Raw genomic sequence first — 14,550 nt, forward strand, 5'->3', positions numbered from 1 at the left:
TCACTGCCTCCCAGCCAGCTAGCAAGTCTGCTTCTCTGAAAAATGATATTAACAAACATACAAATATCACTTTCCACAGCAGCAGACTTACAAGCTAGCAAGTCTAAAAAAATAAAGCAAGCAAAAAAATCAAAAAACAAACAACAACTAAAAGACAAGAACATGCAAAACGCCTTATTTTTGTTTCTATTCTGTTTAGGTCCAGTAAAGAAGACAGACTACTGTACAATATTTTTATTGTTGAGTTTGCAAAAAAAAACCCATAAATAAACTGCAATGATTTGGACATGTCTATGTGCATATTTATTTGTTTTTCCTAAGGTTAATTAAGTATTTTAGGAAAAATTGACAAAGCAGTCACCAGCAAGAGTTGGTGGCTGCACTCTGAGGCCACAAAAAATTGGTCATGAGAATACCTGATCTATACTGACGCACTGCAGTAGTGCAGCTGGGCGATTGTAGCATTTTAGGCATAGACAAGCACTAGGCGGGGTCTAATGGAAGGGATGGGGAAACAAAGCCAAAGAATCAGTGGGATGACATAGTATAAGTGACAAGACTTAACTGCTGGATCAGCAAATTTGTGTTTCACACGCCTTTTATATTAACAAATGGTAAATAGTATAACACCCCCTCCCAGCCCGGGCACTGCCATTGGTTTATCAGGAGGCTCTCTCTTCAGGATCCAACTCAGCACTATAAACTCACTCATCATTTGCTCACCTAGCTTCCATGTTTCCGACCACACGCAGGTAGTTCTTGTGACGACGGATTCTACGCTGAACCTCATGGAACAAATAACGCAGCTGCATAAAAATCACCAGGCTGGCCATCGACAACCAGATATTGCCAAACAGCTTTAAAACAAAACAAGTGTTCAGAAGTGAATATCAGGAAAGTGAAGAGAAGAACTGAAAAATAGCAGAAAATGCACTACACATACAAGTTACTATGGCTAGCAAAATAAAGTGTTACAGTGTGAAAGGCTCTGAAAATTCCAGTTTGGCTGCTCCAGAAAAACCCAAACCATTAACAGCTGTTCAACTCTCACACATAAGAATTTTGCCTATCATTCATGTTTTCAGAGAAACATTTATCCAGTCTTTACAACCTGGGGAGGGAGGAAAGGTTCAGTTACAAGATTATTTCTGTCAATGGGAGTTGGATCAGGCTCTTAAGAGAAGGAAGAAAGAGCTAAATACAGAGATAAACCAATATTAACCCAGGTTATTTTGTGTTCTGTGTTCAAATGCAATCACAAGAACCACTTCCAGTGTACACTGTTAACAGTACTTAAATAGTAAAGCATTTGTAGCAAAAAAAAGTTACATTCATCCTGACCAATTTGAGTCTCTTGCTGGGGATGGCAACTATTTCTCTTGATAATTCAAATCTGACATTACTCAAGTACATATCAATTTGAAGTGAAACATCTGCTAAACAGATAATTATACACCGAGACAAATGGTTTCCAGGGAGTTCATTGATACAGGAAGAAACAATGCCTATACAGCAACATTACATTTCCATCTCTTTTTTTAGACAGCTTCTGTGTAACTTTCAGTCCATTACAAATTAAAAATGTGTGTGGCCGAGTCACTTTATATTAAGACAATTCTGTTTGCTTAACACTGACTTCAATGTTACATACCAGCATGTGAATATGATGCATCAGGTCCAGTGAAAGCAAGGTCAGCTCCATGACAAAATCTGTATAATACACATATGTTCCCTTGCTCTCCCAGGTTCCTTCATGGTTGAGATCCCAGAGATGAATTACATAACTGTAAGAGAAGAGAAGTCAAAGTTATTTTTAAAAATGTTTAGAAAATGAACTTGACTCTAACAACATTGCATTAATTTTACAATTATTTCCCCCACTCCTGCTGCTGTTTCTTCTCTTACCATCACGTTTGGGTCTTTCTTACTCATCTGACTAATCTCAGTGATTTCAACAGCACTATTCATAAGCAAGGCAATCAGAATTTAGCCCTTGGTCTTGGGATATGCTGGCATCAGAGAACAGAGGATGGTTCTGAGTGTTCCCTGTGTAACTGTGACAGGTAACTGTGTGTGGACTAAAAGCCAGTATTCTGCCTGTTGTCCTAAGTTATGGATAATAATCACACACATTATCACACTTTCATTTAATTAAATGAAGGCTCTGAAGAACAAGACTGTCATCTTTAAAAAAAGCAATAGATTGCCAACTCAGTCTACTTTAAGCCCTGTGTGGTTGCATTTGAGTCCATGCTTCATATACGCCATTATTAACAACTTCTATAGTGTATGCTCATTACTGTACTACTGATCTTTATTGAGAAATATCATCTATAGTAAATATTCTTTGTCCCTCTCAAAGAGTCCCATTGGCAAACAAACAAAATAACTAAGCACCACCTTCAAAGTGAAGCACCTATCTGTACCAAAAGCTTGGCACGGGTATCACCTAAAACATATACTACTCACCGTAAAATCACATGAGCAGTTCTCACTGTCACAAGTAGAGACTGTAAGGAAAAAAAGGTCAGTCATTAATAGAATTCCTCCCCCGTTTTACAGATAGGGATAACTGAGGCAGGGAGTGAACGTCACTAAACAATGTCACATTGAACCACTGGTAGAGCCAGGAATAGAGGCCAGGTGTCCCGACTCCCAACTCTTTACCCTGTCTTTTGGACCGTGCTGCCTCCTTAAGCCTTAATGTTCTAAAGTCCAATCCATGCCGGGATCAGAACCTTGCTAGCTCCTTGCAGCCATACATCAAACAGTTCTCATCCCACTCTGGGCAGCGACTAAGTATGAAGCTCAAGGAAACACACTCATGCTTACTAGTAGAAGTTTCAAGTGGAACCAATCATTCCTTTTGTTGAGGCAGATGTGATCACTGCAAGAATAATTTGTCTTTAGTCCATACTAAGAGAAGAATTTAGTTATACCAGAAAGCAAGATTCAATCATGTACCTACTCTAAAGATAAGCCACTAGAAAAACTGTGTGAAATAGCTCAACTACCTCGGCCATACTGAGGGGCTTTGGAGTGTCCTTCCAAACATTCTCGATTTCTGAGTACCCTAGCCTCAATATCTCCCTCATTAACCTACCACATGCAACCTGATGTCAAATGACCTCCATCTTCAGAGCTAAGGAGAATCTGTCCCCACCACTCCTCAATTAACAGAAGAGTTGAGTACTGCGTAACCCAAGGATGATCTGGGGTTAACAGTGGATTTTGACAGTGAAAAGCATTATTAGAAAATTCTTCAGTTTGTATTTAATCCTTGAGTAATATCCATATCATCTGCTGGCCTCTTTCTCAGAGGCTTTGGAATACGTTTCAAAGATTTTTTTTTTCCAATAATGAAGGCTGACTGAAATCTTCATAATATTTTATGACCAACAAATCATCCAAGTAACACACACAGGTCAATCTAAAAATCAATATCAACAAATCACTCAATACTGTATTATGTTCTAATCAGAAACCATCTTTCATAAAAAGTTAAATCAGCCACACAACCTGCTCCTGTAACATACGTTACAATGAAATCTCCTTCTTATGTTGCTGATGCAACCATATACCAAGCCACAGAAATAGAAAAGTTACTGTTCTTTATTCTCAAGAGGTCTTCTAGTTACAGAGAAATCTTCTAAGTAAGCCAATGAGCAAAAGTAAATATAACACACAAATTAAAACCTTGTGGTGAAACAGGATGATAATAAGATCTGCTAGAAGGATAAGCTGTTGAACACAGATTTATGTCAAAGCCAGGACATAGCATGAAATGCCTGATAAGGAAAACATCTGTCAAGGGAAAACCCAAAGAGTTTAGGCCCTACATTTTAGCTACTTTAAGAATTCTAATATGATGGGCTGTGCACTGTGGAGTCTAAATATTTGGTTTTAATTCACCACTTTGTCATAAAGATATTTGTACTATTTAATGCTCAGGCAGCACGGATAGCAAAATTAAACCAACTGGCCAATCCAGAATTAGGGGAAGTGATCCCTGTATCATATGTAAACACACACTGATCCTTCAGGATAAGAGAGGCTACACTGAAAACAAAATATTGCATCACTGGTTAATGCAAATCCATGACTGAGATTCTAAATGAAGAAAAGGACATTTACATTCCCCTGGCAGCTGTAACAGCCCAAACCAAAAACACTCCCTGTACTTCTACCTCTGGGAGAAGGATGAGAGAACAAACCTGTCAGTTATGTTACTTAATGCACTACTGGAAGGCACTCAGACACTACAATGAGGAGCATGGAACAAGAACCTATATAGAATTACACTTTATATGTAGTATTACATAACACTTCAATACTGATTATTAGACAGGGCATCAGCTTGAATGCTTTACTATTCACATGCAATATGACCAAACTACGGTTGCTGTCGGAATCACACCTGAATGTCCTGCCTTTCATACTTTTAAAATTTCAATGTTGTATTGCAGTTATGTAATTTTTTTTTTTTTTTTGCATTAAATTTCCTTTAAATGGAAAAAAAAAAAAAAAGTGATGGGAAAAAAATGGACTAACTGCAAAGGATATGCTGAGTTGTGTATTTGGAGCATTGCACCTTAGTATGTTAAACAAACCTTTATTCAGAAGCAACATGCTGCCCTTTATACTTGCTAGGCCCTTTCTGAACACAACCTACTTCCCTTACCACATTCACATCCCTCCTCAAAACTCATCTCTGTCATCCCACTGATGAGACGAGGAGGGGGTAGGCACCACAAAGAGGAGGAAGAAGCCAAAGTAAAACCTGAGAATCACATTCTCATCACTATATTGAAACTACAGGGAAATAAAACTAAATCAATGTTTGCAAAATCAGGAAAAAGACTAATAAAGTACTTTTAAAAATCCAAGTAATTACATATAAACTAATGCAATATGCTTGGCAGTATCCTTTTTAAAGAGCATCATATTGACGGTCAGCAGGACAACATTTCAGAAGTCATCCTCTGCAGTTTTTACTGATTTTTCCTTTAAGTTTGATGATCACCACTGGATGTTAGTGTTAGGAGGCATACAGATAAGAACATGAGTATATCTCCTCAGGCTCAACCTTGCATACACAAACAAGTCATTTCACTCCCATGCGTACAGGCCCACTGAAATCAAAGATGCTGCTCATGCAAGGCGCAGGCCAGTGCCCCTAGTTCGTTAATCAGATGCCTGAGCAGCTATATCAATTCATCTGACATTTGTTTTTAAAAATATACTGGTATGAGATAGCTACATCTGGGTTTATCTCTAGTTTTAAACTTAGGACTGCAAATCATCTTTGCTTGAAGATGTGGTTGCTATGATAACTCCACACAATGCTGCCTACTTTCAGCACAGCTGAAATCAAGACATTTGTGTCCAAGAAAAACTAATGCGTGTGCTTCATAAGAAATGCAGGAAGAATTAGCTGAGGTGCCTATTAGAATGAGAGAGGCAATGTTAGAAAGAGCTCAACTATCAGAAACATTAATGTGACAAATCTTCAGTTCCATTTCACTCCACATGCAGATTTGGCCCTCTGGTCCATTTCTGTGTTCAAGTCAATCTGAGCTGAAACATTAATACAAGTGTTAAATATTTAAATGGCCACAGCCCTGCAGCAGCCTTACTGCTCTAACTAGGTGCCTCCAACCATCCCCCACAATTGTTTCCTACCTCCACCATGTCCAGTGATACCAGATCCTCCTACTTCCAGCTGATCAGTTCTTTCCTCCTCACTATCTGTATTTGGATTCTGATTCAATATTAAACTGGTACGGATAACCGCTATGTGGTACATGAACTAATGAAAAGACATAGTTGTTCCACTCCTAATAGTTCAAAAATAAAAGGAGAAATACTATGCTGAAGAAATTGATTTAGATAACTATTCTAGTCCATATTAAACTGGAAAAATAAATACATTCTAATAGACACTTCAGCTAATTCTTCCTGTATTTCTCATGAAGCACAGTCATCAGTTTTTCTCATTCACAGATGTCTTGATTTCAGCTGTGCCGAAAGTAGGCAGCATTGCATAGATTTATCATAGCTACCACCTCTTCAAGCAAAGATGATTTGCAGTCCTAAGTTTAACACTAAGGTAAACACAGATCTGTTGGCTACTTTGCAACAGAATATTACTTATTTTAATTCTTTATGGCTGGAGACTTTTAAAAAGCAAACTGCAGAAGCCCCCAAATGAATCAAAGGAAAGAGGAAAAACAAAGTGCAAATCAACTTGCATATAAAGTAAGTCTCACCTCTGCTGCCATGAAAGCTAGAGTGTGCATTCCGTGTGGATAGCCGATAACTCCACAGACAACTGCTAGACCACAACAGGAGAGTAACATGGCAACCAGCAGAGTCAGGACCCTGACGTGGCTGCTCATTGGTGTGGTGGGAGAGAAGGAAAGCTGCAAAATATTAATACAAAACGGTGTTAACAAACTGCTCCTCTCTCTGTTGCCTTCACCCAGTACATATTCAAGTGAATCTAATTATTTCCTGAATAAAACCAGTGTTGCAACCTCAACCACCTAACCAAGCAGCTACGAGGGCTGGGAGAAAGAAAAAACAAAAATCACAAATACACTCCCTAAAGCCTTGTGACTCTAGCTTTCATTTACATTCACAGATTTTACAGCCAAAAGGGACCGTGATGACCATTCTAGTGAGATTTCTGGCATAACACAGGCCACAGAACCTTATCCAGCAATTTCTGCATCAAGCCCATAACTTCTGTTTGAGCTAGAGGGTATGTTTTAGAAAGACATCCAGTCTTGATTTAAAGACATCAAGTGATAGAGTCCACTACTTCCCGAGGTAAATTGTTCCAATGATTAATTACCCTCGCTGTTAAAAATGTGTGCCTTATTTCTAGTTTGAATTTGTCTAACTTCAACTTTCAACACCAGATCTTGTTATGCCTTTTTCTTCTGGATTAAAGAGCCATTAGAAATCTCTCCCCCATCCAGGTACTCACCTTGTGATCAGAAGACTGAAAACTATTTCCTTTATCTTATTTAAGAATACATATAATTTTAATTTAAAAGTTTTATATGCTTTGCTTATAAGATCATGCCAAAAATAAAGTCATCTTAAATTAAGGGTGAAAGAACCAGGCAAAGCATCTAGGCCCATCTCTTTATCACGAGTGAGAGACAAACTCTCAGTCTGGGGTGTTTGGTTAATTCAGGGGTGTCAAAGTCACTTCCTATCATGGGCCAGATTGGAATAAAATGTACTCCAAGTGGGCCACACCCTCACAGCGTCCTGCCTTCTGGCAGCAGCTCGTGGTGACTTACCCGCCACCAAGAAATCTCACAGCGTCCTCCTTTTCGGCAGCAGCTCACAGCGTTTTACCTGTGGTGGCAACTGCTAGGGGCCGGAACAAAAATGTTTGCAGCCAGTATCTGGCCGACAGGAGGCCGTATGTTTGACACCCCTGGGTTAATTATTAAGTTGGCTCACATATTCCATGCATTCAGTTGCTGAAATAAGGGGAGTATGAAGCTGAGGCCAATTCCAATGGGGAAAGAAGAAGTAATTTAGCAAGTATAGCAGACCATACACATTTATCAAGAAAAGTGTTATACTTTAATGTTTTCCTGCAACAAGTTCCAGTAGCAGAGCTCCTTTCTTAAGAGCTCTCAATCAAAGGCAATAAGCATTTCTACCTTTACAGTTTGGTCTCTTTCAGTCATCTAGAAGATATCGGCAATGCACCAAGATCTGCTAGATAACCTTCCTGTTGATTGCTGGTTTACAGTTATTCCACCCCACCCAATCTCATTTAAGCCTAAATCCCCCCAGGCCACTATATACTACTGAAACTGCAGGAAAGGCACCCCTTGCTAGGTGGTGAAACAGGAAAAAATTTGGGGAGTCCAATAGGCCCTAAAATATAGAGTTGGGGTAAACCAGAGGATCCAGTCTGACTCAGGCTTTTATTTAAGGACACTGGGGTTGAGGAAGCAGCACATATGTATCTATAATGTAAGTGGCTACAATTACGCAAAGAACAAGGTTGATTTTTCTAATCTCAATAATAGTCCATAAAAGAGAGAATTAAAATGCTTGTCTAGTAACATATATTGTATGCGCACACGTGTTCACCTGCTACCACATGAAAGATTTTTTTTTTGTAATCTACATTATCTCTCTTTTCAGATGTCCAATATAACATATAGACCTGGCCCAGTACAATAGAGCAGACTACAACAACTTGCGAAAGGGCCAGTTTGTTTATTTAACTAAAGCTGAACCAACTCTTCATTCATTTTAAGACCACTATCAAATGTGCACTCCATTAACTCACTCACAGGCAATGTTCCTTACTACACTGCTCCCTGCACTCATTTAGAACCATCTTAGCTCTGCAGAGTCTCATTGCTATTGGTGAAAAGCTATGTCCTCTACAGCATAGTTTCTCAACCTGTGGTACCCGTGCCCCTGGACAGGCGTGGGGTACCCGGGGAAAAATAGAGTGAAGGGGAGGTGGGCGGCAGCTGCCAACTTCTGGGAAAGCCAGGCGGCAGCAGCCCCCGCTTCCCACCCGGTCCCAGGCCCCGGCTTCTGGGGAAAGTGGGAGGCAGCCCTCTGCTTCCCGCCAAGTCACAACTCCTAGTTGGGAGGCGGGCGGCAGCTGCTATAGTCCCGGGATGCCAGGCTACAGCTCCCCGCTTCCCGCCCGGTCCCAGCTGGGAAGCAGGCGGCAGTCGCCGGCTTTTGGGGAAAGCGCACAGCAGTCGCTCGCTTCCCACCAGGTCGCAGCTCCCAGCTGGGAAGCTCTTTTCCTGTCTCTCTCTCTCTCGTCCTTCCTCCCTGTCTCTCTCACCCCTTTCTCCTCTCAAATCCATGGCAAAAAATTTGGCACGGTGCTTTATATTCCCCAGCATTGGCATGCCGCTCAGAGTCTCCTAGCTTTGGCCAACATCACCTCTAGCCTAGGTACATACTTGAGTTGCGCACCCCTGATGTAAAGGTGGTAACCCTACCCACACTAGATCTGACATCTGTCATATCACGACCTTATATACTCAGCCCTTCTTCCAACATATGGCTCACATTAGTCTGTAAATATAAAATCCCATGGACAATGGAGTATTGGGTACTTATTAACATTTTCAGAAGTTAGGGGGTACTTGCTACTTAAAAGATTGAGAAACACTGCTTTACAGCTACAGCCACTTGGCACAGCCTCTCTGCATCCCGCCATCTCATTTCAGATTCCAGATGAAGACTGTGTTTCCACCTCACCTAAGCCTATTCATTGCTCCTCCACTCTGTGACTTACTATTTAACTCTTTAAATACAGATATAGTTTGGGACACAGTTTACAATGTACAGTACATATAAAGATGCATTGTGTGCCATCAGTTCTTGGTAGAGGCACAATGATCATAACTATTTCAAAGACTGAAAACTGCACACAAACTATAAATACACACTGAAATCCAGTTAATTTTGTTCTACTCTTTGTAATTTTACTTTGAGAGATCAGAAAAATGTCAAACTACTCACAGAAAGAGGTTACCTGAGTAAATCACAGCTGGGGATCAAACTGAGGGAGATTTTCTTGAATTCTTAGCAACGGCAATTGAGAAAGGTACTTTAAAAAGGATATATAGAACAGCAATTCTAGGGAAGGTAAGAACACATGGAGCTTTACATCTGTGGATCTTTAAGCACTTTATGAAAGAGGATAAGTATTATTAGCCCCATTTAACAGATGGGGGAACTGAGGCAGGGAGGTTAAGGATCTGATATTCAGAGGTGCTGAGCATTGGTAGTTCAGTTTGAAGTCAGTGGGAAACAATGGTACCCAACAAATCTGAAAAATCAAGCCCCAAGTGACACAGTCAAGGCCACACAGTGAATCAGTGCTGGCACTGGGAACAGAATACACATCTCCCAACATGCAGGAAAACTTACATATTCAAACCGATCCTTGCAGAGCTGAACCATGAGGTGGAGAAACACTAGTCCAGAGAACCAGAGGCACCACATGACCACCTCTTCCACTGTCTGAACATTCAGCACACCAAAAATAAAAATAAACTTGTAGAAGATGAAATTCCAGAATTTGTCCTTGAGATGCTAAAAAGGAAGACATTTGTTTTCTGTAGGTAATCAAAATAGTTATCAATGCTCAAATACAAAACTATCTGCCCATACCTAACATGGCTATTTTATTAATACAAAAATCCGATAACACTTGGCATTTAAGCAGCTTCTTCATCTGACAATCACAACATGCTTCACAATTATTTAATCCCTCCAACGCCCCCGTGAGACAGGGAAGTATCCCCATTTCACAAGTGGGAAATTTACTGCACAGCAAGTCAGTGGAAGAAGGCGGAGTAGAAACCCCAATTCACAGTCACCTGCATTACCTGCTATTATCATTTACCACCTGTTTTAAGGCAGAACTTACAGGCCCCACTGTGCTAGATACTGGAGAGAGTAAAAGGACAGTCCCTGCTCCAGGGAGCTTATGGTCTCAGCTGAGCGAAGAAGCAAAAGACGGACGTAACAGACAATTGGCTGGAGTGCGGAAGGGAAAACGGAGGAAACAAAAGTATGAAAATGTGATATCACAGGCCAGTTATGCACACAGCTAGATATGGAATATTTTTATTATTGTTTTATAATGACAGGATATGAATAACGCATAAATGAGAAATGCTAGAAATCCTTGCCATCAGGGTGGACTGACTTAAAACACCAATTTAAATCATGATTTAAATCAGTAGGTAGGAAACCTTAATTTAAATAATCAGTTTTAATCGTGATTCGCATTTGTACTTTTTAGGTATTTTTCTAAAGGAAGTTGATTCTCATTGGTTGGTAACCATTAAAACATGAAGATTTGCAAACAAATAAAACCTTTACATTAAATTTGGTGCATCTTTTTGCTAACCAGGAGGATACACTATAAAAACATTTATTTAAGCAATTAGATAGCTTAACTCCTATTTATTCAGATTGTTAATTTTTACATTTTTAATTATGTTAGAAAACGGTGAATTTTTTAATTTTTTTACTTGGGATTTGTGTCAAGCTCTTTGGATGGAAATTCAAATACAATTAAAATTGCACATAAACAACATTTAATTTGTGTATTAAATAAAACTACCTTAAGTAAGCTGGACAAAGTTTATCAAAACATGTTTTGCATTTAGACCTGATTTATTAAACAGGTTCTCTCTCTATCAAAACTATTTATCTGTAATTAGCAAATTGAACTGATTAAGGATATGGGGACCAGAAACAAAGATTTTAGAACGGATATATCTCATCCTCTCACACCTAATTTTTGTTAATCGATTGGAAGAAGAAAACAAGCTTTCCTGCTTTTTCAATTCCCAATTACTTTCTTAATTTCAGTTTATTAAAGTACAGTTCATTCAAAGTTAAGAAAATATTCTTTCTGCACCTGCAGAAGAGGCTATTGCTGTCAGTCAAAAAAGCTGGTTTAGCATGTCAACGATGTTTCCAGGCGTTTAGCCAGTCACTTCCACCAGTTCAATGGTGCAACTTTCTTTAAAACTTGGCGACAAACATGTCCTGCTTAATATTATTTTTTTTAATTAATTTAAGTGATTAGTAGATTATAGTAAATTTAGGCCTTAACATGGGTTGCCATAATTTTACATTTAATTTTAAATAGGCTTATTTTTAAAAATAAACCTGTAGTTAATTTAAATTTTAAAAAATCTTATTGCCACAGTAGGCAATTAAAAGTTACAAAAACCCAGCCCACTAAAAATACTCAGTGTATAAGATACTTAGTCTCCCAACATAATGGCTACATGCAAGAAGGGAGCAGGTAAGCAACAACTGCACAGGAAAAATATCCCTGCACCCAGGTAATCAGAAAGAAAGACAATACATTGGTTAGTTGCTGCAGGATAAAAGCAAGTATACAATTTGCAGGGCTTGGGAAGGTTTGTGGGAAAATGTCTTATCAATCCTCTTTATAAAAACACAATGAAGTCACCAGCAAGACAGCTAGAACATGCTAATAATTCCTTCAGGATGATCACATTTTTGACCTAACAACATATATAGCCTGTCTTTCAAAGAAAGCTATCAAAGTACATTAAAGGTACAGTGAACACATGAGAAGCTGACATTGACACCGGTTTGAATTCCACATCCATATGGTCACCATGGACAACTGCATGTCTGTACATTAAAAACTTCTATGACATAATATTTTTAAATGACTGTATAACTATACAGAGAGAAAAACATTTTGAAGGGACATTGTTAGCTTGATTTTTGAAAATTGATTTTTTTTAAACAACTAAAATCTGTTCTATCAGAAAACTGAAACAGATTTTAAATGTCCTGGATTATTTTTTTTAAATCCTTCACAAAAAAAGGGGGGGGAGGGTTCCTGCTTCCCAACTGGTATTTAGAAAAGTCTTCTGGGGAAACCTAAGACCAGTAAGAAATGTGCTTCAGCTCAGCCCTCCTACCCTCTTTGTGCACGTATCTGCCTGCTGCACTGATGGTAAACATCCTCTTTTTGCAGAAGCTGAGGATGAATGAGGTTTATGTCATCATGCCAGAGCATGAGGAAAGAATTGTAACTGACCAGTAACAAAACCGTGAAATTGACTACGCAAAAAAGTGCAGTTAAATGCAAAAAGTAAACTAAAATAATAGAGAATTGTTTTCCTCTAATTTCCTTTAAAATTAAGAGCACTTGTAAGCATAGGAACAACATTTACCATGAAAGTGTAACTTCCTTGTTGACAGGTGTTCTTTTAAAATAAAATAGCAGTTCACAAAAATTAAAACTCCTCTTTGGAAACAAACCAGAAGGTTTTTGGTTGCTTATATATGAACTGAGTAGTTCATGCATAAGAGAACCGTGGAGGGTTTCTTGGCTTATTTTAAACTTCCATTAATTTTACTGGGTGTGCATTTAAAAAATATCAAAAGGGGTATCTCCAAGCCATGGACAAATCACCTTCTAAGTTTGGGGTTAAAAAAAGAAGCATTTTTGATGGAAAGATGAGCAAAATTAATCTTACTTTTCAAAAAATGTAAATCATAAGAACTATATTTATATTTTAAAAGAACTGTTAGGGCATTAAATGTTTATTTGTGAAACTTTCAACATTCCCAAATGAGATATTAAAACCATTAATCTACAGAAAAAAAATATGTAAAAATAAACAGGAAACAGATAAACAAGTATCTGATAGCAAGACAATTCATCTAAAAGCATCATACATTTTACTTACCTGCCTCTCACTAACACGAAGAGGACCAAACACTGCACACTGGATTAGTTTAGCAATCAACATCAGAAAACAGCAGGCAGTGTTCACCAGTACCTAAAAAGAAATGTAGCAGAGACTAATATTTTAATTCCATTCATAAAAGAGACCACTATACATCATCCCCTTGTTATTGTGCAGTAGTTGTTTCAGGTAACCTATATATGACCCTTCCTAAATCCTAACTTCCAGGTGATGCACATGTCACTTATTTCATTTCTGGGAAAACTGACCTATCAGACTGAGATACTGAGACATTATGATCAACAGCATCATTATACAGATAAACAAGCCACCACCCCAAAATCTGCAAGGAAACTAATTTCTTTACCTAAATTATCATGAATACCTTACATTGTTAAAAATTATATAAGGTCTAGAGTTTGATTTTCTTTTCACTATTTATACAGTTTACTTATTATTGCTGTCTCAGCTTAGACAATACAAACTGACTAGTCGGATTCACTTTTCTTCCCAGTAAATTTTACTTTCTGGTTTCCACTGGTTTTAAGGTTAGCAACAGCTTATTTATGACACCCCACATCATCAAGTCAGTGGCATTCAGAAATGATTACTGAATTGTTCAAAACATTTTTCTTAATCTAAGATCCTAGTTTAGATTAGCAATCATCATCATTTAACTGAACGGGTTCAACAAATCAAAGGAAAACTTTTAAAACTGCATCAGATTTAGTAGTAAATACAAATTACTGTGAACATTTTCTAGAATAAAGTTCATAAACTTTAGAATTTTAAAAATATACTACTTAAAAGGGACAGTCAACTCAAAAATCACATGCTCCAAACAAATTTATCTTACTATTAATATGTTACTAGATTATTCAAAGTTATTATTTTTAAAATCCATGTACTTTTTACTGTTTACACTCTGACTTTTTGCTTTTCTCTCAGCCCAGACACAGAAAATCAATAAAGTCAGTTTCACTTTTGCTTATAGTCAGTGGCATTTTCGGGTTCTCAATTTTGGAATATTTGCCACCCAAACACTACAGGAGACTATTTATTTGTTTAAAGTACACTGTTTTCACTGAAACTTTTTTTTTTTTAATTGTGAAATGTTTGATAAAAACATGCTAGCAAATTTTAAATTTGGGGCCAAATTTAAGTTGACAAGGTCTTTTACAAGGAATTATTTTAAAAATAACCAAGCTTTTTCCCCCTAAGTTACAAGTGTATATTTTAAAGTTTCCAAAAATCATTTTACAAAAGCTATGAGAGCTTGGTT

At 38.1% G+C, this 14,550-nt stretch overlaps 1 protein-coding gene across 2 annotated transcripts in view; it reads right to left on the minus strand.

The window, feature by feature from the left end:
- AMFR (autocrine motility factor receptor) overlaps nt 1-14,550 on the minus strand; it is a 40,943-nt gene that overhangs the window by 22,023 nt on the left and 4,370 nt on the right. For both annotated transcript variants that reach the window (XM_067552013.1, XM_067552007.1), the window contains exons 2-7: nt 13,269-13,361; nt 9,943-10,107; nt 6,270-6,422; nt 2,470-2,510; nt 1,652-1,784; nt 724-857 (exon numbers count right to left, since the gene is read on the minus strand). In XM_067552013.1, the coding sequence (XP_067408114.1) occupies nt 724-857; nt 1,652-1,784; nt 2,470-2,510; nt 6,270-6,422; nt 9,943-10,107; nt 13,269-13,361 (719 nt within the window). The remainder of the gene's footprint in view (nt 1-723; nt 858-1,651; nt 1,785-2,469; nt 2,511-6,269; nt 6,423-9,942; nt 10,108-13,268; nt 13,362-14,550) is intronic.

This window comes from Emydura macquarii, unplaced genomic scaffold (genome assembly GCF_026122565.2).
Source record: "Emydura macquarii macquarii isolate MOO-44397 ecotype Brisbane River unplaced genomic scaffold, CSIRO-AGI_Emac_v2 contig_295, whole genome shotgun sequence".
NCBI lineage: Eukaryota > Metazoa > Chordata > Testudines > Chelidae > Emydura > Emydura macquarii.